At 38.3% G+C, this 21,789-nt stretch overlaps 6 protein-coding genes across 7 annotated transcripts; 2 read left to right on the top strand and 4 right to left on the bottom strand.

Annotated features, from left to right (window-relative positions):
• Positions 931-2,592, top strand: LOC18766884. The gene has a single exon (XM_007200036.2). It carries the CDS (start codon positions 1,153-1,155, stop codon positions 2,425-2,427), a length of 1,275 nt encoding a protein of 424 aa, XP_007200098.1. The 5' UTR covers positions 931-1,152; the 3' UTR covers positions 2,428-2,592.
• LOC18767682 lies at positions 3,672-4,409 on the bottom strand. The gene is made up of 3 exons (XM_020553584.1): positions 4,287-4,409; positions 4,078-4,169; positions 3,672-3,964 (listed from the first exon to the last, which is right to left on the bottom strand). Exons 1-3 carry the CDS (start codon positions 4,331-4,333, stop codon positions 3,672-3,674), a joined length of 432 nt encoding a protein of 143 aa, XP_020409173.1. The 5' UTR covers positions 4,334-4,409.
• On the top strand, positions 4,812-7,558 carry LOC18768307 (galacturonosyltransferase 8). Its single transcript, XM_007201107.2, has 3 exons — positions 4,812-5,092; positions 5,287-6,534; positions 6,938-7,558. Exons 1-3 carry the CDS (start codon positions 4,928-4,930, stop codon positions 7,211-7,213), a joined length of 1,689 nt encoding a protein of 562 aa, XP_007201169.1. The 5' UTR covers positions 4,812-4,927; the 3' UTR covers positions 7,214-7,558.
• On the bottom strand, positions 8,102-12,807 carry LOC18768828 (putative G3BP-like protein). Of its 2 annotated transcripts, none has more exons than XM_007200226.2 (10): positions 12,527-12,807; positions 11,927-11,994; positions 11,683-11,820; positions 11,017-11,305; positions 10,623-10,942; positions 10,263-10,437; positions 10,051-10,172; positions 9,913-9,972; positions 8,961-9,021; positions 8,102-8,847 (listed from the first exon to the last, which is right to left on the bottom strand). In XM_007200226.2, the coding sequence occupies exons 2-10, from the start codon at positions 11,981-11,983 to the stop codon at positions 8,537-8,539; spliced, it is 1,533 nt and encodes a 510-aa protein (XP_007200288.1). In that variant the 5' UTR covers positions 11,984-11,994; positions 12,527-12,807; the 3' UTR covers positions 8,102-8,536. The 2 variants fall into 2 exon arrangements, with proteins under 2 accessions (XP_007200288.1, XP_020426365.1); XM_020570776.1 differs by having other exon boundaries at positions 11,927-11,985.
• Positions 14,610-16,777, bottom strand: LOC18767783. The gene is made up of 2 exons (XM_007199199.2): positions 15,965-16,777; positions 14,610-15,843 (listed from the first exon to the last, which is right to left on the bottom strand). The coding sequence occupies exons 1-2, from the start codon at positions 16,635-16,637 to the stop codon at positions 15,302-15,304; spliced, it is 1,215 nt and encodes a 404-aa protein (XP_007199261.1). The 5' UTR covers positions 16,638-16,777; the 3' UTR covers positions 14,610-15,301.
• Positions 18,680-21,594, bottom strand: LOC18767442 (putative ER lumen protein-retaining receptor C28H8.4). Its single transcript, XM_020569714.1, has 6 exons — positions 21,055-21,594; positions 20,328-20,527; positions 19,527-19,667; positions 19,351-19,431; positions 19,141-19,268; positions 18,680-18,978 (listed from the first exon to the last, which is right to left on the bottom strand). Exons 1-6 carry the CDS (start codon positions 21,278-21,280, stop codon positions 18,936-18,938), a joined length of 819 nt encoding a protein of 272 aa, XP_020425303.1. The 5' UTR covers positions 21,281-21,594; the 3' UTR covers positions 18,680-18,935.

The following is a 21,789-nucleotide window of genomic DNA, read 5'->3' as shown; positions in this document are numbered from 1 at the left end:
CTTGAGAGGTGAGAAAGGCAGAAGACCAAGAAAAGAAAGGATGCAAATGCAATTGCATGGCATGCACTTGAGTGACCATGAGTGATTTCCCATGTGCAACAACACCCAACTCCTCAATCACACCCTCTGTTTCTTCTTCTTCTTCTTCTTCTTCTTCTTGCCTTTCATAGACTATAATTGCTGCTTTTACTCCCTCACCCACCTATGTGTATTTTCTTCATCCTCTATTTACATTGTTGTCCCTGTCCCCATTAGATTGACTTCAATTCAATAACTTGGTTTCAAAGAAAAAAAATGGTAGTAACTAAACAAAAGTGGTTGATGATGAGTTGGTGTAATAGTGGTGAATGCATAGGATGCTAGTTCAACTGTAGCAAGCTTGATTAATTAGCCTAAAATAGTACTTAATATAAAAACGGGTAAAATTCATCTTTTAAATTGACAAAATTGAAACTACGGAAACCAAACTGATATAAAACCGACAAAATACACAGATCAAAAATGACTTTTTGCTTATAATAAATTACGAAAGTTTACATTTCCACTGGTTTATTCATGCATTCTGCTGCTCCATGTTTTAGAGGAGACCAAGCAAGTTTTTATTGGCGAAATCATTGGTAGCAAGTAGCTACTAGCAAACTAATTTCGTACAAATATTTTAAACAATCCTACTATATCCATATAACTATGTGCATGTGATAATTATAGAAAATTAATGATCATTGATGAGAAGTTGTATCTGTGCAAAGATCCCACCATTGAAATTGAGCAGGGCTTCAAGAAGAGAGGGTCAGTTTGGTAAATCCAAATTTTAGACATGGTACATACATAATTGGGTGGTTGTGGACGGGAAAGAAAAAGCAAAGAAAAGTTTCCAAACATGTTTTCTTTCTCCCTTTCTTTTTGATTAATCTGAATTCTAAAGTTGCTTTTTGGTATTGTTATTAGCTTGCTGCTAGTTAATCTCTCACTCTCATAATATCATTTCCCAGTCTATCTCTCCTTTATTCACGCCGCTCTCACTTCCAATTTCACACTTTTCTCTCTTCTTACTCAACACAAAAACACCAAAGCTTTCCTTGTTCACCATATCACTATCTATCCTTCTCATTTTGCTTCTTTCCTCCCTTAGACCCCAACACCACCATCAAAATGTCTGAATTTTCTTTCTCATCAAACACTTCCAAGAAGACTAAATTCTCTAGTCTTCTTCTTGCTGACTTCTTCAATGTTTGTTTCTTCATTTTGTCACACCCTCTCTACTTCTCCTACTTCATTTTCTTCTCACCATACCTCCTCAAGCTGCTTTCTTTTCTGTCTCCTCTCTTCATCACCACTGCGCTTCTTGTCCTGGCTTACCTCACTGTCTCTCCCCCACTTGTCCAAGACAACGTTGCGAATTCCGAATTGTCCAGCATCAAAGTTGGTTGTCTTGTGACCACTTACCAAACTGTTTTGGAAAGATTGCAGAAGTCTAAGGCAGATGACAGTGATGGTGATGATCATGAGCACGAGGAGTTTCGATCTTTCGAAGAGCTTGAAGTGTATAAGATTGTGTTTGATACGTCTAGTTTCGAGATTAGCGAGAACCCAGTTGAAGAAATCTGCTCACAAGTCTCTGAAGCACCAGTTGATGATGTGTCCAGCCATGAAGGCAATGCTACCTCTGCTCCACTGGAAGCTGCAAGTGATATTTTAGATGAAAACCCGGCTGAGGTTATTGCTTGGCCAAGAGTGGAGACATTGGCAGCATTCTTTCAAGAGGAGAATTGGTCAAAAGATTTCAAGGAAGAGAAAGAAGTCAAGCCAGCAAGCACACTGTCCAATAAAGTTGATGAAGATGGAAAAGAAAAAAGGTCCATGAGAAGAGCATCCAAGGATTTGAGTAGCAAAACAAGTTTTTGTGAAGTGAGTGCTGATTATGATGAAGCTCAATTTACTTCCAAATCCATGTCAAATTCCCAAAGGCTAGGAGCAAATTTTGGAGAAGACAACATTAAAGTTATGGAGGACTCTCAAATGCTAATGGGTCCAAATCTTGGAAGTTTTGGTTCAATGAGGAAAGAGAAAGAGTGGAGGAGGACACTGGCTTGCAAGCTTTTTGAGGAGAGACATCACAATGTGGAAGGTGGAGGTGAGGGCATGGACATGCTTTGGGAGACATATGATGAGACAGAATCAATTAAAGCTACGAAAGGAAAAAGCAAGTCAAAGAAGGGCAAGAATGGAAAGGTTGAGGAGGAGGATGATGGAGAGGAAGAGGAAGATTTTGATGGGCAATTATGCTGCTTGCAGGCATTGAAATTTTCAGCAGGGAAGATGAATTTGGGCATGGGGAGGCCTAATCTTGTCAAGTTTTCCAAGGCCCTCAAAGGGTTTGGATGGTTGCACCATGTCACCAAGCATGGGAAGAAGGGGTACCATTGATTTAACTAGATTTTTAGATTTACTTTGGTTAATGCATGCTAAATTCAAGTAGCAATGATGTGTATTTGAGTAAGAGTGCCACAAGTAAATATATCCCTTTGTTTTATGATATAAATTGGCTTCCACAAATTAACTAGAAGATAAGATTGTTCCTCTGTTTCCATCCATCTGACTCATTTCTAGGTTACCAATTTATTTACACAAAATTTCTTAAAAGAGTCAACTCATCATGTACTTTAACCTACTATAAGCATAATATGATGACCAATTTGAGATTAGGGTTCATCAATGACCCCACAACTTTAGCTAGTGGCTTTTCTTTCAATGGCTTGAAAATATCATTCCCATTTTTTTTACCATAGCAATTAGATCCTACCTAATTAGAGCTCTTTAATTACTGTGTAGATCTAGCTCTTTGATATTTCTCTAGGTAAAAAGAAGAGACCACCCTTCCTCTCTTTAGTAAAGTAGCCTTGACTTTTTAATAATGGAGTTAGGATTATGTTCTTCTAATAATGGAGTGCCCTTGGGCTACAAAAAAAAAAAAAGTCACATGGCATGCTCTTGTTTGCAAGAAAATCATATGGGAGTGGTTGTGCACCCAACTGCCATGGTACGTGATGGATGTTATGAGCAATAGCATCCAAGGCAATTCAGAATTATACAGATAAGATGTTATAAATTCAGAATCAAATATTATTATCTCATATTGAAAGATGAGCTGGTTATAAATTGTATATAGGCGTTTTCAGATAAAACCCCAAACGACGCATAAATCGAAACTAAAAGCCCTTTTATGCAACAGAGGTATAATAAACATTTTTTCTACAATAGAAAACTATTAAATGTCACATTAGTTGATGATAAAATGTAAGAATTGATGTGTAATGAGTACTAAATTACTAATTAATGAACCCATGTTAATTAGCAATGTTAACTGTCACATATTAGTAAGGTAGACAATTTGGTAAATGTGTCTTGAGTTGAGTTGAGACTTGACATTATTGGGTCTATGCTTAATTAACTTATTTTTATTTTTCACAAATGCGTAATTTTTGGGTAATACTAGGGAGACCATCTATTTGTACCATATTTGTGTACCAACTGATGTGGCTGTTGAGTTGGTTATGCCACATCATTAAGTGAGTTTTTATTTTTTTACCTTTCACTTTAAAGACTCATTTAAATCATTAAAAAAATCTTTACTCTCTTCTCCTACCTCCTACCCAGCCAACCCTCTCTCCCTACTCAACCCCACCTTTCAGCCACCCCTCTCCCGTCACCCATCCTTCCCTCAGCCATACTCTTGTACATGTACCTACCCTCAACCATCCAAAGGATAAACGGAGGCCCGTGGAGACCACATTGGGATTGTTGTGGTCGTGGTTGTTGCTGTAAAGTTGGGAGAGGTCGATGAGCTGAGGAGGAGGAGGTTGGGATTGTTGTTGCAGAGAGAAAGGAAGGATTGAAGGTGAGATTTCAGTGGCAGCTGAAGTTTCTCTTCCTCTTTTGCGCTGATTGATAGTATTATTGACTGCTGTGATCAAATCAATCAAAACCAAATTCAAAAAAACCAATCTTTTATTGATTGAATTGGTGTTTATAGCCCAAAAGCAGAATTGGGTAATCAAAAGATATGAAGAGACTCACCTCCTCCTCCATTGTTGAATAGCATGTGGGATTGATCAAGATATCCTCCTGGCTGTGCTTGTAAGGAATAATCATGCCCTTCTTGTGAGTTTCTGCAGAATCAGTGGAAACCCAAGCAGGGATTAATTAGATAAGAAAGATATATAGATTGCAGATACGGTTTGCTGATAAAAATCCAAAACCAAGGAAGCAGAGGAGAGAATGCAAACCTGTTTAGAAAGAGGATATTTGAAGGGTATTGAGCTTGAACTGCCATTGTTGATTGTAGATTGGTGATGCTGATGATGATGATAAAGAGAGAGGCTGAGGGAAGGATGGGCGACGGGAGAGGGGTGGCTGAAAGGTGGGGTTGAGTAGGGAGAGAGGGTTGGCTAGGTAGGAGGTAGGAGAAGAGAGCGGAGATTTTTTTTTTTTTTTTTTAATTTTTTTTTAATTTTAATATGATTATAATATGATTTAAATGAGTCTTTAAAGTGAAAGGTAAAAAAATATAAAAAAAATATTAAAAATATTAAAAACTCACTTAATGATGTGGCATTGCCAACTAAATAGCCACATCATTTAGTACACAAATATGGTACAAATAGATAGTCTCTTTAGCATTACCCTTAACTAATTAATAAACACCCAAATCCCACTAACGAACAAGTGACGAAAGTCAAAAACACAGCCCTAACCTGGGCCCCACATTATTGAGATTTTAATAAGCACCGCCAAGTCGCACTCGCTGATCCGCGTTTTACAGTTAATAATTAACAGAAATTTTTTAAAAAAAAATCCAAAATTAATGCCAGAGTCCGAGTGAGAGAAGAAGTGTGAGTCTCACAGACAGAGAGAAGCCAAATCGAAAATGGCGAACCTTCGAGTCTCTGCCCACAGCAGAGGAGGAGCCATGCGGAGCTCCACCGCGTCCTTCAGAGTTCTGGCTATGACCATTGCAGTCGCCGTCGTCTTCTTCATCTCTCTTTCATTTGTCTTCACTTCCCAAACCGACACTTCTGATCTCACCGACTTGGTAAGTGTTCTCTGCTCATCTCTCACATTCTCGCTGCTTCTCTGCTTCAATGGAGTTTCAAGTTCATGTTTTTCATTTCGGGATCTAATCGTTTTTGGATTTTCGTTTCCATTCCCCCGCTGGAACTAGACTAGTAGAAAAAGTTTGCAAAAATCGAAGTAATTAGTAATCTTTTGTTGTTAATTGCGAATTAGGGTTTCAATTCTGGTTCATACGGATTGGGATCGACGAGAAGGACGGTGCTTGCTCTGAAATCGGATCCTCTGAAGCCGCGACTGGACCAAATCCGGAAGCAAGCAGACGATCATCGGACCCTAGCCCTGGCATACGCTAGCTATGCGCGGAAGCTGAAGCTCGAGAACTCCAAGCTCGTTCGGGTCTTCGCCGATCTCTCGCGAAACTACTCGGATCTCATGAACAAGCCCGCTTATCGCGCTCTCTTCGACTCCGACGCGCTCAACATCGACGAATCAGTGCTGCGCCAGTTCGAGAAAGAAGTGAAAGAGCGAATCAAAGTTACTAGACAAGTAATCGCCGAAGCCAAAGAGTCTTTCGATAACCAGCTAAAGATTCAGAAGCTTAAGGACACTATTTTCCAAGTGAACGAGCAGCTGACGAAGGCCAAGAAGCAAGGAGCTTTCTCCAGCTTGATTGCCGCAAAATCGATCCCCAAAAGCTTGCATTGCGTTGCAATGCGGTTGATGGAGGAGCGAATTGCGCATCCGGAGAAGTATACTGATGAAGGGAAGCCGACTCCGCCCGAAATTGAGGACCCCAATCTTTACCACTATGCTATATTTTCAGATAATGTGATTGCAGCTTCAGTGGTTGTGAATTCGGCAGTGAAGAACGCCAAGGAGCCATGGAAACATGTGTTCCATGTAGTTACTGATAAGATGAACCTTGGAGCAATGCAGGTTATGTTTAAAAGCAAGGACTATAATGGGTCACATGTTGAAGTGAAGGCTGTGGAGGATTACAAGTTCTTGAATTCTTCATATGTGCCGGTGCTCAAGCAATTGGAGAACGCAAAGTTGCAACAGTTTTACTTTGAGAATAAGCTCGAGAATGCAACCAAAGACGCAACAAACATGAAGTTTAGGAATCCCAAGTATTTGTCTATACTGAACCACTTAAGGTTTTATTTGCCCGAAATGTACCCCAAATTGCATAGAATTCTGTTCTTGGATGATGATATAGTGGTTCAGAAAGACTTAACTGGTTTGTGGAACATTGATATGGATGGGAAGGTGAACGGGGCGGTTGAGACATGTTTTGGTTCGTTCCATCGTTATGCACAGTACATGAATTTCTCACATCCCTTGATTAAGGAGAAGTTTAATCCCAATGCGTGTGCGTGGGCTTATGGAATGAACTTCTTTGATTTGGATGCTTGGAGAAGGCAGAATTGTACCGCCGAGTATCATTACTGGCAGAATCTGGTAAGAGATTACTTTTCTTCTTGGTCAAATTTCTGTTCAGAATCCTTACATTTGCAAATAAATATGGTGGTATTGATATGTATATAGATGCATAAGTTGTAGAATATGTTAGGTTGTGCGGACTCTGTGCATTTGTAGTTTTTTTTGTTTTTTTTGTTTCAAACATGCAGCTTCTAGTTGGCCTTGTAGTAAGGGTTTTAGGGAATGGTAAAGAATGTCTCACTAGTTGTAGTGAAAACAGAAGGGAAAATTACTGATAATGCTTTTTTAGATGCTATCATGTCAGTCACATTAAGTATTCTGTTTCGGGATTCTGTGTTGATTTTGTTCATTCGACTCTAAATGTGTAAGTGACTGGTGGTCTATTGGAGCAGCACTAACTAGGGATGTTGTCTCCTTGCAGAATGAGAACCGTAGCTTGTGGAAATTGGGGACACTTCCCCCAGGTTTAATCACTTTCTACTCAACAACAAAGCCTCTAGACAAGTCATGGCATGTTCTGGGACTCGGCTATAATCCTAGCATCAGCATGGAAGAGATTCGCAATGCCGCAGTGGTGCATTTCAATGGGAACATGAAGCCTTGGCTTGATATAGCCATGAGCCAGTTCCGGCCACTGTGGGAAAAACACGTCGATTATGATATGGAGTTTGTTCAAGCCTGCAATTTTGGTATTTAAATGAACCGGGGGTTTGCTGAAGCTCTAGTTGGAGGATCTGCCAATGCTAGTCCTTGTAACTAGTAAGCTATTATCTCCTTGTGGGTTCCATTGCTACTCCTTTCAAGTTAACCAGTTATATTCTTCTTAGTAAGTATAGGGAAGATATGCATCAATTCAAGTGTAGCATACATGTTTTCCATGTTAATCTAGGTCCTCTTTTTATTGTTTCATACAACTTAAATTTACTTGGAAGATGTTAATTGTTGAAAGTTGGTGGATGTATCTACAGTAAATTGCCTTTAGCTAGCAGCTATTGGACCCTGAAGAATGTAGCAATCTTCATATAACCTGCCCTATTTTCAAGCCTATCTCTCAAATATCAGAACAATGCCTTGGAGGGCTCTGATATGAGAAGATTGTATGTATACTACCATCTTGTTTTCCTCAAGCCCAAAGTTCAGTGAAATTAAAAGAATCCCCTTTTGGTTTTGGAAAATACGCCAAATATCTCAAGTATGATAGATTTCGAAAAAGAAAAGTAATGGCGGATGCTTATTTACTTCCTCCGTACAAATATTACAAGGTTTGATACTTGGCTACTAATCATGTACACTTGGGGCTACTAATCATGTACACTTGGGGGGTTTGACGTGGTCCCTGGAGGATGTAGATAGCCGGCCAGAGTTGGACGCCGGTTGGACTAGGTCGTAAGTTTTGAATTGACTAAAAAGAAGGAAAAAATTCAGTTGATTGCAACATTTTGCATTCTTTTAAGTATATTAATTTAATTTAAAAAAAGTCGACCTTCAGACTGAGTTCAAATGGAACAGATAAAATTTAATTGATGAATTCCTACTATGAAATGATTTTATTAACTTGTGAAAACAAAAAATATCTAGGGTCGAGTTAATACCGATGCACAAAATCAAGTAAACAATAAGATCAAACCATCCGCAAAACATTAGCCCACAATAATCAGGGAAACCTACAACCAACACGAGACAGGCATTACAACACATCAAAAACCCTAAATCCTAATTCATTTTCCCAATTTCCTTCCACATAAACAGCGCAATGGAGCTACTACAAGTAGTTTATCGAGAAACATATACTAAAGCATAATTCTACCACCACTATCAACCCCAAAATAACTCCAATATTAAAGCCGAAAGAAAATAAAAAGGTCAAGGAAAAAAATCCTATGGGAATTCCTAGGTGGTTCATCCACAAACAGATCATAAACAGCCCTCTTCATGCTATCCAACAATTACACCATGGTCACTCGAAAAAAAATTAATTTGTCTTCATTCACCAATGAACCTCTTCGATGCCTGGCCTTTCTCAGGCTGAGGCAGACACTTGTGGTGCTGTACTCTTGGCCGCTGTATTAACAGCCACCCCGGCAGGACGATTCACACGACCACCATGATCAGACCTCTGATATCCATCAGCTCCACGACTCGGTGCTCCTCCCCTATTGCTACTCCTACTCCCAAATTCAGACTTGAAACCGGAATCACCACGTCCATAAGCTCTACCACCTCCATAGCCTCCACGTCCTCTTGCTCCTTCGGTCCTGTAACCATTGCCACCTTCAGGCCGGTATCCATTGCCGTTGCCCCTTCCAGATGAAAACCGTCCCCTGTTGTTCCCTACATATAGAAATGGACAAGCAAAAAATTGTTGTAAAAGAATTAGAATCAAGGAGGGTAAAAATGTGCAATCTCCATTTTGAACGCAATGTTCAGCACAAAATTCAACTCACCTCGAGTAGATCTCTTTTCCTCAACAAAAATTTGGCGGTTGCCAATCATGATGGGTGAAGCCTACAACACCAATAGAAATGTTATCCGCACAAGCACATGAAAAAATGAACACAAAGACTTGTAAAATCAAAGGATTAGAATATCAAATGGACTCTTTTGTTTTTATCAATAAAAGAAGAAACAAGCAATAAATTAAGAGTGCTGCTAAATGAACCCTAAAATTAACTGAGTACACCTTACTATAAAAGTATATATTGAATTATTGATTTACCCTAATATAAAATGACCAAAAAGGATATATGGAATTGTGAAACAAATATAGTTTTAATAAGTACACCCTACTAACCATATTCAACCCTAATCAAGAGATAGCTTGTCCTATTGTGTTTTAAACGAAAGAGGTGGTGATTGTAAGAACTCGGAATTGCAAAAAAAGTGTCAACAGTTTTAGTAGAAAAGCATAAATCCATATGAAAAGTCAAAGATTTATAAACACTAATAAAAAAATAAAGCTGAAAATCAACTATAAAATAATGCTACAAGTATTAGGGTGTACCACGGGTATTTTTGGTAGTTTTATAGGATGTACTTAGTTAATTTTATATTTTAATTAAAATATTAGGATGTACTTAGATCATAGGGTGTACTCAGTTAATTTTAAGGTTCGTTTAGCAGCACTCTAAATTAAAAAGCAATTATGTTAACAACTCTTTATTGGGTTCAAACAAATAAACAGAACCATAAATCTATTCAAACATCCAAGATAACGGGGCATGAAAAAACGTAGTGCATCAATGAAGAAACACGCAACGAACTAAAACACCACTTTCCTTATGTTAAAAACTCATTAATAGGGTTCAAAGAAATAGACATACATAAATCTTTTCAAACATCCAATATAATGGATCGTGAAAAAAAAAAAATAGTTGTGCAACAATGTCTATTAAATACCTCCATCGCACTGTGTACAGAACTTGCAGCCTCATATTCCACAAAGCCAAAACAAAAGCCCTGTGTAATAATGGAGGGACAATAAGTACTTTCACAGAAGAATTGCGAACATCAAAGATAGAGAAATTCATGACAAACCTTTAGGCTTCTAACTTGCACACCATTCTGTTTGATCAGTCCAAATTTCTTAAATTCATTCTCAATAAGAGCATTTGTAGAATTCATTGGCAGACCTTTAATGTAGATAGAGTGACCTTCAGCTGTTTACATGAAACCAAATTTACTATGCAAACGTATGGGAGGATAAGAAACAGAGAATAAGTTAAATAGCGGTATAATGAACTGCATACCTTCGGCCTCTAGATTCCCATTTTCTCGTGCATTTGTGCTGGAAACTACCGTTTCCGAAACTGGAACAGATGTTGGAGCAGCAGTCACTTGCTGCTCTTGCTTCTTTGGGACAGACCTCGCAGAAGCAGCTGCTGGAGTAGAAAATGGCACAGTACTCTCCTTCATAATCTTAAGCTGGAACAAGTGATTTAAGCCCCAGAATCAGGTGCGGACAACAACAAAGAAGAAGGAAAAGTGAGATTCTTTTGCACAAATTGCGTTACTAAGTTAATGAGAAATGTAGTACTGCAACCAATTACACAATATTTACAAATCTGAAAATATTTAGAGGCATGAGAGATAGTAAAACAGCTACTTACGATTGAGGCATATGACTTCTTCGGGACTTCAACTTTAGAGTTAGATTCAGCTTCAATTTTGGAGTTGGACTCAGCTTCAACTTTGGAGTTGGATTCAGCTTCAACTTTGGAGTTGGATTTAGCTTCGACAATAGAGTACGATTCAGCCACCACCTGTGAATCATCAGGAATTTCATTGACAACCTCCGGTACTGGTGCTTCTTCTTCTTCGATTGAAACTTCTCCATTTTCAGTGGGATTGTATACTTCCTCCTTGGCAACATCCTCAGAAACTACAACCACAGGCTCTGAGACATGATAGCCCTGCAAAGCGGTAGTATCTACAACAAGAATCAAACTAAATTAGAGCTAACAAAAGTACACACTTTAACATTTCAATAAGAATCATGTATACCATGCTTGGGAGTAAGAGGAGCTTCAACAGCAGCATCAACAACCAATCCATTGTCCCCGTTTTGAGGGGTGGAATCATCAACATATCTAAAAACATCGTTCAAAACAAAGTAGCCTACGTCTTGTGGTGCCAAGAAAAAACTTTGAGTAAATTTCTTCCTTATATTGTCCTTTCCAGTTAAAAACCCAGTGACAAGGACAAATACTCCCCCATTGTAAGATTCTTGAGCATCCACAGTTACGATATTTGCACTGAGCTCTCCATAATCAAGTATCTTCTTGTTGATTGCCTGCACAGTAAAATAATAAACAAATCCAAAGGAATTATTACTCTCACAGTTTTCATCAATTCTGTCTGTGATTCATAACTTCATATTTCTATATTTAGTTGCTGAGAAAAATGTACAATTCTTTAATTATTTAACTTGTAATGCCTCTATATCCAGTGCAACAGAATTTTTATGTTTTTCTTATACTTTCTAAGCTTCCGGAGATAATATATATAACCAATGAAAAGCATCAAAGGGAAAATTTAACAATACTCCTAGGCATAGGCATCTAGGCCCCAAATAAGTTGCTTTAATAACAATTATGAATATGATCTCGCATGAACATGCAGATGCATTAATATAACGATAAAGAAAGTTGGGTCTTGGAAGGAGCTTACATCCATCGTTGTTGTAATGCTCATGATCCCATCGTCTCCAGGACGACCAAGCTTACTAATATCTTGATAAAATCGATGAACAAGCTGGGGGGATTGTTCCAAGATATTGTAGTACTGAAGAACAAATGCATTGCCAACCTATATTTAACAAATAAAATATAAAAAATCATTCCAAATCCATTAGCAACCATCAGGATCAATAGTGTAGTAAATCATCAACTACTGTTCAGGTATCGATACATACAACATCGGCACTAGGAGGGAGATTTGAAGCTGGGGCTTGCTGCACCGGAATCGTCATCTCTGATCAACCTCCAGAAACCAAACAACATCATTACACATTGAACTAAAAAAACTGATGCAGATGATTTCACTAAAACGTATATTGAAAAATACTGCATTTCTTTTTTTCCTTTTTATTTTTAAAATACTAAATTTCAATACTACTCCAATTCTTTCAATTAGATATTTGAAAAGTTTTTTCTCCAGTTAACTGAAGACACATTACAAACCTTTCCACAACAATATAAATAATAATAATTTCCTCGCGCTATTTATATACGTACTTTCAAAATAAATGTTCTTCTCGAATCTCATCAGGAAACATGGCTCAAACTATCCACTAACTGAAATTCAGCTTAATTCCGTACACAAAAAAGATTCTAAGAAAGAAAAAAAAAACTCTCTTCAAACTTAAATCAGTTCACTACCAACTAAAGAAGGCGATTTTAGACTTCCATTAAACAAACCGATATCTAAAGCAGGCTTAAATAACAAACAAAACGAAAAACTTAGAATATGAAAAGCAGAGGTAATGTATGAGATTTGAAGAGCGAAGAGTTACCTGAGCGTGGATCGGAGGGAGAGAGGTGAGAGAAGAGGAAAAGGTTGGTGGTGCTGTACGACTTCTCTCACCTCCTTAGTGTGGTTTGGCGGTTTCTAGGGTTTTGGTGGATCTTCAAGAGGCGCGAGAGAGTTGGTATAGGAGGAGGGAGAGGGAGGGGAGAGAGGAAGTGAAAAGGGTTTTGGGTATTTATATTCGAGAAAGGGAAAATGAAAATTTTATTTTATTTTATTTGTTCCGTAATGCGATTTTTTTCTTTTTTCTATTTTCTAATTAAACTTCCTCTATCTTGGAATTAAAAAATAATAAACAGTTTAGCAATGTCCTTTTGTCCACGACCAATGACAAAAAGTGTAGCAAACCCCCCTTCAAATGAAAAACGAGGACAAAAAATAAAACATATGTGAAGTCTTAAGTGATTTTTTATTTTTTTTTTATTTTTAGTGTATAAAGAGGGGGTTCAAGCCCCCGACCGGCCGATAGGCGAAAGAGAATCAACTAGTTTAATCAGTAGCCTCACAGCTATTTCTCTGTCCTAACTAGGGTTTCTTTCAAGCGAGTCCATTCTTTCTTGGGTGCAATGAGGCGAACATATATTGAGTAATTGGTGTAACCCATATTTACTTAGGTGCAATTGTTTAATATAGATTATGATGATTATTGTTGTAAGTTATACAATAGTTAGGGTACTTCAAAGCAAACCTCATGGTTTCAAAATGATGAAACATTAGTGCATCAAATGTATGATTATTAAGTTGCGCATGTGATTCATGATAGCAATAGATGTTAAATGAGTCATTTTTTAAAGTATGTGGTTATTTTGAAGATGCAAGTAATGTTTTCTTTTATTCAAAGGATCTATTACTTCAATTTTTATTATTTATTTATTTTATTATTCAAATGATAGTCTAAATTATAAGGGGAGTTCAGTTTCTTACATACACACCTAGGGGTGGGTTCGGTCTGAGTTGGTTCAGTTTTGGGCTCAACTCGAACACCGAACCGTAGGGCTCGGTTTGTGTCATTTTGGAAACCGAAACCAAACCATAATTGATGAAAACAGACCACTTCGATTAACCGGACTTGGTGGGTTGGTTCGGTTCGGTTTGGGTTTTTTGACTTTCTTAGAGAGAGAGAGAGAGAGAGTAAATAAAAGCGATGGAGAGGAGAAGAAGAAAAAAAGAGGGTGATATGGAGAAGAAGAAGAAGGAAAAAAAATAGAGAGAGAGGGACTGATGGAGACAAGACAAACAGAGAGATGGAGAGAGAAGAAAAAGAAAAGATTGAAACTATGTATTTTATATATATATTTCCTATAATAATATTATATATAATATTTTTTTAATAGCATCAGTTTCGTTTGGTTAAACCGTGATTTTGAATATTGCAAACCGTATACCAAACCATATATTTCGGTTTGATTTGGGTTCAAACTTATAAAAAAAAAAATTGAAATTAAACCAAACCAACCCAAACCAAAACTGGGTTATCAGTTTGAATGCCCAGTCCTATACACACCACTAATGTGCCATAGAGGTTCACACAAATATTACCAAAGTATTATAGAGGTTTAATATAAAACTATTGATCTGTAAGTTAACGTCAGTTTCCACTAGGTTACACCATGTTTACCTATTATTTCAAACTTAGATAGTCACAACAAAATATGCGTTTTAAATGTAAATTTAGAGCCAAGTTTCTTTAATTTTTTATAGGGTATTCATTGCTTCATAGTCTCGCGCGTATTAAAGAGTTTTGCTCAATTTGCCGCTCAGCACACCCATGGGATGGGTAAAATGGAAAGTTTTGGGGGAAAATAAAACTTGAGTGTTTGTTGAGTACGTTGAGCAATTGTTTAGTGCTCAGCTGCCTATGCCTTGTGGGGGCTGGTAAATTGGGCCAAGCCAATGACTGCCCGTAGACCCACTCGTCCTTCATTGGGCTGTGCCCACATTGATCATGGGCTATTCTATGTTTTGGGATTAATTAGAGAGAAAATAAAGGGTAACAAAAAAAGAGAGATCTTATTAATGACATGTTTATTTATCAAAATATGTATGAGAGAAGAAAAGAAATTATCCCTAAATTAGGAATTTGATCAACTAGAAGGGATATCATATTTCTATGTTTTCCGATTTCGTTACCCGTTCCTTACTTCCCATATTTCTAAATTCTCCTTACTTTTTTAAATTCCCCGATTTCTTACTTTCTTATTTTCCCATTACAAATAAGTAAATTATACCATATATTAGTATGTTTGCCCAAAACAAAAAGAATTAGTATTGAGTCATAGAAAAAAAGGTAACCAAGCTCAAGTTCTCCCACCACCTTAAGAATTTGAAATAGCTGGGATGAATTTGTAGGAAGTATGTTAAACAAAATATTGAAAAAAAGGAGGATATCAGATTTATATACAAGAATATTAGATCTAAAAGGCTAACTGTACGCCAATCACATTTAGGAAAACTTTATACACACAAAATAAAATTAAAAAAAATAATAATAAATAAAAAAAAAAAGCAAAAAAAAAGCCTGTCTGTCCCATTAATTTCCAGTCAAGAACTCATGTAAACTGAGGTTTTGGTATAGCCTGCCTCCCATCAATCCATCCATCTCCTTCTGCATACAACATGTATGCAAATCCCCACCAAAGTAACTCTCATCAGCTGCAATTAAAAGGCAAAAACTAAAAGCTAAAAGCTAGCAAATTAAGATAAAGACGACCAGAAATGAAAAAGGGTCAGTTTCCATATCAGCTGATAGATTCAGCTCTCATCATCCAAAAGCAGATGGGATCACAGTTATGTGTCTCAGAGGCTGAGATACATCAGTGCCTCCAGCATGCTGCACAAATTCAGCTGGTGAGAATGTGCTTCCATGGCAGACACAGACAATGCTGATCTCAGATTTTGTGTAGCTGTACAAGAACCCATGAATTGTTTTCCCATTTGGGCCATTCCCCGTGGTGGAGACATAAGGGATTTGGGGAAGAGAACTGCACTGGGTTGGGGGTTTTGGGGGCTTTGCAATAGGGTCCATTTTGGTAATTTCCTTCAATGGAGTACTTGTTAAAGTTGCAGAATCTCCATTTGATGAGATGGGTTTGGGGATTGAAACTGGCTCTGTGTTTTCTGATTTGGGTTCTTCTTTGGGAGCCAGTTTTTTATCATTGCCTTGAGAATTTGATTTAAATGAGTTGGAGGTAGCTGTGTGTTCAGATTGGGCCTTGGTCTTTTTTGATATTGAACCATTGTTCAAATGGGTTTTTTCTGGTAAGCTCTGGCCTGAATGGCTTCTGGTCTCACTGCTTCCACCACCTAAAAGATTTTGAAACCCAAAAAATAAAAACCAAATTCTATTTTGGCAGGAAAAAAATAAATTAATTTTAACAAAATAAGAAACGAAGGATTTGCACAATTTAGAGTATGTATACAGTACCTTCATGAGAAACTGCGCTTTGATGATCAGAAACGGTAGAGGAGCTACACATTGGGGACCCATTCAACGACCCCGTTTTACCCAATCCGCCATTCGACGACGTCATTTTACCAACTCCACCATTCTCCTCCGTTTCGCACCCGTTATTCGCCAAATTTTTATGCGCCTGAAACGGCCTGAAACCGCCGCCACCGCTGGGAGCCCAGCACGGCATCGCGCAAGGGTACGCGAAGCCGTTCGTGTATGGAACGAACTGCACCGGCGGGTACGGGTACTGAGCCGGTTGAACCGGGTAGCGGGGCTCCGTTTCGCCGTTATTCATATTCAGATTGACGTTCACATTCACGTTCGTCTCTGTTCTCTCTCTCTTGATCGCCGGTTGCTGTTGTTGCTCTTCTGTTTGGGCCTCGTTCCTTCCTCGGCTTCTCTTCTCTTCGCGCTTCCTCTTCGCCTCTTGCCTCCGCAGCGCCTGGATCTCCCGCTTCGTCTGCGAATCAAGAAGCGCGCTCTCCGGCTCCGACGACGCCGTTTGGTTCTCCTTTTCTCTCCGATCCAAGCCGAAGCCGTTGACGGACTGCAATTTCTCTGGTTTTCTGAAACTGCCTCCGATTGACAACCCTAAATCGAGTTCAATCTCCTCCTCTTTCAATCCGGGCTCCGAAACTTCCACCATTGCCGTAAAGCTTAAATTTTCAACGTATCAAAGAGCCTCAAACTGAAAAAAGAAAACTTCAAGCTTGAAGCTGGAGCTTCGTAGTTATATGAAGAAAGTTCCTCTCTCTCTCTCTCTCTCTGTGTTTTGAAATTCACATTAGGATTTGCTCTCGGATTTTCTGAGGAGAGAAAAAGGGTAAGGAAATAGCTGGGGAGGGAAGCGAGGGAGGGCGCCACGTGGCGGAAGAGTAGAAGGTGACAGAGACGGTGGGCAGACACGTAGATATTTTCGGATATATTTTTAGCGGACGGGATTAGCAAAACTCTTCGCCACTAATCCTAATTAACCGCTGATTAAAATAATCGAAAATCGTCTTTTTAAGGGTTAATTTAGCGGGAAACAAACTCTTCTCAAGTGCTAAAGGGAGATTTCTTTGAGCCCAAGAAGCACGCTCGCAGGTTCAGGGCGCCATGTGGCACAAGTGCATGGAGAGCTTAGAATCGGACACGTGTCCGCTCCTGGCATCCGTAAATAACAACGGATAGGCGGAGAGCTCTGGGGCTCTGACAGCCTGGCACATGCGTACGGACGCGTGGTGCGAGATCTTGCTGTCACCCCGCGAATCTCTACCGTCCTTTTCTCTCCACGAATCCCCATGACAGTAGTTCTACGTGGCATCGTCCACAACCGCCACGTGTCCCAGTTGGGCAAACCGCGGGGCCCGCATCCCATAAGGATGGGATTGAGAGACTGAAACGTGGCGCACTGGCGCGCATGTTGAGAGTCGCAGCTCGGCAGGGTCAAGCTGGTCTGCACCTTTTACGGAGAGTGATGTTGACGTGTCGAGGTGTTGCTCAGATTCGGTGATGCGGACACGTGGTGAAAGGGGAATGGTTGAGGTTGGTTGTGTTTGTAGGGTAGTTGACACGTGGCGGGGTGTTGGGGGATGAGTTTGTTCAAAAAAGTAGAAGATAGGGTATGTAGCGCATAGACCGGGTTTGAATTTCGTATGACCGAGCATTGCAGTTACTTGTATTATGCATGGTTACCACGTGTCGCTGTTTGGATTCATAGACTTTATATGCATTGGATTGTACCTTGAGCCTATTTGTCGACAATTAGGGACGGGTTTAGAATTTAAAAATGGAGTGATCAAAATTTATCTTACATATGTATATTTTAAGAAGATATAAAATTCGAGAGTATAAATGAATTTTATTGATAAAATAAATTAAAATAATAAGGAGTATATATAAAAACTAGTAAAACTAAAAATTTATTAATAAATTGACGTTTTATTTTAAAACAATATGGATATTCTTTTACTTTTAATTGACGTAATTCTAAGAGAATATATATTCCTAATTCTACTTTAGTTTTTTTTTTCAGAATAAATTGAGACGATATTTTATAAATACATAATTATCTTAAATATATTAATTATTTCTTTATTTTTCGATCGACGTACAGGGAGGCTATTGTAACAAAACAAAACCAAAAACAAAAAAAAGAGAAGAAGGGGTTTGTTTATGCGCAAGTGGTGTGGGATGATATTTTATTTTTGCCCTTAAAGAAATAAAACTGAAGGAAATGCTTGGCTATTGCAACGGAACAGACAAACAAAAAGGAAGAAGGGGATGCGTAAGGTGTGGAAAGACTATACTTGGGTGGGCTAATGTTTTAGTTTAGGCTTAAAGACATACAAATCATCTGGGCTATTGTCCAGGTTGCCCCCTTCTAAGGTCCGTAATAAACACTTTGCGCCCAGTTGATAATTCTGAAATTAGGGTGCATCTTTAGTTTGAATTCATTTATCGACTTGAGAATGTAATTCAATGAACTGTGATTAATTTATAATTTACAAATGAAGGGTGAATCCGTAATTTTAACAGTTACTTATTGAAAACATAATTCTATGGATTGTGATTAAGCTATACCTTATTAGCGAAGAGTGAATCTGTCACCTTAATGAATTGTAATTAATCTATACCTTATTAGTGAATGGTGAATACGTCGCTTTAATAGATGTAGTGCATTCGTCTACATTATGAATCCGCACAATAGGAAAGTTCCTCAAATTAGGAGTTGACAAGGTAAAATTCGACAAGTACATTCGTTCAATTCTTGACTGCAAAAAAATTCGTTCATTCCCAAACCCAAAAAGCACAAGTAACCATGTCTTACAGTCGTACTATGGCATAAAGAAAAAGAAACGAGAGTAACACATTTACTCATTTACTTCCAACCCCATGTCACAAGATGCTTGTATATTTTGCTCAGAGAAAGAAGGGCAGTACATCATTAAGCCCTGCAGCTCTAGACAGGAGGCATCCTCATTATCAGCTGCCCTGCCATTTTACTGCAAAACAGAAAATACTGTGTTAGGAGGGTTCAGGGCATCTGAGATTAGTCATTAGAGCGTGGCACGAGGGGCATGGTTCACGAAAATTTATTGTATGCAACCGTTGTATATATAAAAGCTTCGAGAGAGGTCGTATGCAAGATTTTTCTCGGGGCTTACCTCTTTATGTAGTAGTAACAAAAGTCAGCTAAGATGAATGTTTGAACCATCTCACCGAGGAAAGCTGACAAAAGCCAGAAATATCCACTCCCAATGTAGTATATATATGTCCCGTTAGTCTCATAGATCTGCACGTAAATTGCAAAATGTCGCATTTAGTCTGATACATGTCTAATTGCAAAACTTCATATGGATGTAGTCATGACAAACCTGAATAATCCAATGAGCACAAGCAAAAAATCTTGAAATCCCCAATGCGAATACATAATGGGAAGTAAATGGTTCAATCATCTGAAAACAAGCATGATAAGAAGAAAACAAAGATCAAAATAATGTCCAGTCAGTTGGTAAAACGGGTGATAGTTTTAATCTGATGTAAACTGAACCTTTGCATTCTGCATCAACCGAAGTTGAGGCAGAACTGAAACAGCCTCCATGTTTGCACCAAATGCCCAAAGGATTCGACAGAAGCGATAATTTAGCGTGTAGGGGTGGACGAGCACACCAAGGACAGCAGAAGGCACCACCTGCATTGTGGTTTATGAGGCAAAACAAATGTGAATATTCTTGTACCTTTTCTAAAGCTACAATACCAGTTTCTCGTTCTGTACTTCAAGTATAGTAAACATGTTCATTCAAGATCAGTGCCTGTTGCAATATAGTAATGGTTTGAGGCTGGCCATAGTCTAAACAACACATGCATATGGAAGCAGCTCCAAATCTTCTCAAATCGAAAGCAAAATTTTTCGTTTCTCCGTGATTCAATCTTGTCTGCCATTTGGTTTTATAACAACTGGCAATTGAAAATCATGCTATGGAAATGCACAATGGAGAAAGAAACTACAAAGCATAAGCAAATTTCAATGTTTAATAGAATTCTTCCCTTCAAATTTACTGTTAACATTAACATCCTAACTGACAATATGACAAATGCAGCCTCACCTAAAATTTATAATCTCCAATTAAATAGTTCTGGTCTTTGAATACATTCTTCAAATGATTTCCCACGTATTTGACAAAGCATTCGGGTCACATGAACCGGCATACAGACCGTATACACATGTAATATTTATACATATGTATAAATTCCTCAAATGGTTCCCAGTTACACATGTATACACTAAATAATACATACATTTACTTGTGCACACAAACACTTAATTTAAAGGGAGGTCGAAGATCTTTACCAGGTAATATAAGCGAAAATTGTCCAGTTCCTTTATGTAGGTCGACTTCAATTTAAACCGTATCATATATATGACCCACGCCGTTGCCACGAGAGTAAGAAAATCTAGCACAGTGTGAATGTCACCCTCCATCATTGTACTACAGAACAACCTTACTGCTAGGAACAGAGCTGTGAGTTCCTGAGTCTTTAGGGAAAGACCTGAGAGCGCATCAGAAACCAGTTTGTTTATCAAAATAAAGCACAACGTGACCTGAATTCTAATAGATTAGGGTAAGATTATGCATTTGAAGGTGGATATTGGGACTTCAAAAGAAAGACTAACCATGTTCATGAAAAATTGCAATGCTAAAACAATAACCATTTTATATAATTAGTGAGAGCAAAATTGATCTATAATTGTTCAAATTTTCATCCATCCCCCTTCTTGTTCTTGAACTGTTTTCAAGTTTGATTGAAGTTGGTCCATTTACTAATTAATTAATTAATTAATTGCTAAATAAATTGTACCTGCAAGCTGCAGCCATTGTGCCATGATAATACAGCAATAAAAGGTCACACCTTTAAAAATCGAAAATCGAAAATCGAAATCGAAAAACCCAACTAAATCAACAAGAAGCATGACAAATCACATTAACAAAAAAACCCAAGAATCCAAATCAACCCACAATTCAGAAAGAAAAAAAACAGAATTATGAAGGATTGAGAAAAGAGGAAGGCAAAGATACCAGAGCAAGTCTTTTGGGTGGTGAGCTTGTAGATGAGGACGATGATCCCAAGCACATGCACAACCTCAGAGGCAATGAAGAAGTAGTGGTGATTCCTCACCCAAAACCTCAATGCAAGCAAAGCACAGAGAGCAAGCAAGGCTCCAAGAAAGACCTTGACTTTCATTGACTGGCTCCTCACCCATTGAAACAGCACATTCACAGGCGAGCTCCTCCTCCTCCCCATGGTATCAGCCAAGACTGCTCTGCACCTGATCGATCCCTCTAGAGAAAGAAACCAGATTGATATTGAAAGAGAAACAGAGAAACAAACGAAGAAACAAAAATTATGTTGTGTTTTTTTCCTGCGTGTTGTTAAGAGGTAAAGAGTGAGAGCGTTTTGATGGGCAATTGGGCATGCAGTTGGTCTCCGATGCTAGGTGGCATTTATGTTGTTTCCATTCTGGGGACCAATTAGGAAAGAACACGTCAAATATCAGTTTAAGGAGGAAAGATTATATTGGATCCCGAAGTTAATGCTTTCCTTTTTGGTTCTCTTGGATTTGGGTATGTAATCATCCTTGGAGTTGACACCTTTGATGACTTTCTTATTGGTTTGTAAAAGGATTCAATGACGCAACAACACAAATAGAAAGAAGGAAAAGATTCCTTCTTGGGCATGGAAAAGGAATAGAGTATTTATTTCTAACATACTTAATTTAGAAAAAAGATAGGATAAAAATTAAACTCAATCGT

Source organism: Prunus persica, chromosome G8 (assembly GCF_000346465.2).
Source record: "Prunus persica cultivar Lovell chromosome G8, Prunus_persica_NCBIv2, whole genome shotgun sequence".
Classification (NCBI taxonomy): domain Eukaryota; kingdom Viridiplantae; phylum Streptophyta; class Magnoliopsida; order Rosales; family Rosaceae; genus Prunus; species Prunus persica.
Note: the sequence above shows the minus strand (reverse complement) of the source record. Positions and strands in the feature narration are given on the sequence as shown.

Coding starts and splice junctions, on each gene's coding strand:
- LOC18766884 (XM_007200036.2), top strand. CDS start 1,153: ATGTCTGAATTTTCTTTCTCATCAAACACTTCCAAGAAGACTAAATTC.
- LOC18767682 (XM_020553584.1), bottom strand. CDS start 4,333: ATGGCAGTTCAAGCTCAATACCCTTCAAATATCCTCTTTCTAAACAG. Junction 4,170..4,286: donor AATATCCTCTTTCTAAACAG/GTTTGCATTCTC, acceptor CTGATTCTGCAG/AAACTCACAAGAAGGGCATG. Junction 3,965..4,077: donor ATTCAACAATGGAGGAGGAG/GTGAGTCTCTTC, acceptor ATTTGATCACAG/CAGTCAATAATACTATCAAT.
- LOC18768307 (XM_007201107.2), top strand. CDS start 4,928: ATGGCGAACCTTCGAGTCTCTGCCCACAGCAGAGGAGGAGCCATGCGG. Junction 5,093..5,286: donor CTTCTGATCTCACCGACTTG/GTAAGTGTTCTC, acceptor ATTGCGAATTAG/GGTTTCAATTCTGGTTCATA. Junction 6,535..6,937: donor ATCATTACTGGCAGAATCTG/GTAAGAGATTAC, acceptor GTCTCCTTGCAG/AATGAGAACCGTAGCTTGTG.
- LOC18768828 (XM_007200226.2), bottom strand. CDS start 11,983: ATGACGATTCCGGTGCAGCAAGCCCCAGCTTCAAATCTCCCTCCTAGT. Junction 10,438..10,622: donor AGAAGTCATATGCCTCAATC/GTAAGTAGCTGT, acceptor CACTTGTTCCAG/CTTAAGATTATGAAGGAGAG. Junction 8,848..8,960: donor GGAAAAGAGATCTACTCGAG/GTGAGTTGAATT, acceptor TTCTATATGTAG/GGAACAACAGGGGACGGTTT.
- LOC18767783 (XM_007199199.2), bottom strand. CDS start 16,637: ATGGTGGAAGTTTCGGAGCCCGGATTGAAAGAGGAGGAGATTGAACTC. Junction 15,844..15,964: donor AAGCGCAGTTTCTCATGAAG/GTACTGTATACA, acceptor AAAATCTTTTAG/GTGGTGGAAGCAGTGAGACC.
- LOC18767442 (XM_020569714.1), bottom strand. CDS start 21,280: ATGGGGAGGAGGAGGAGCTCGCCTGTGAATGTGCTGTTTCAATGGGTG. Junction 20,528..21,054: donor CACCCAAAAGACTTGCTCTG/GTATCTTTGCCT, acceptor ATGCGCTCTCAG/GTCTTTCCCTAAAGACTCAG. Junction 18,979..19,140: donor TGTTACTACTACATAAAGAG/GTAAGCCCCGAG, acceptor TCTGTTTTGCAG/TAAAATGGCAGGGCAGCTGA.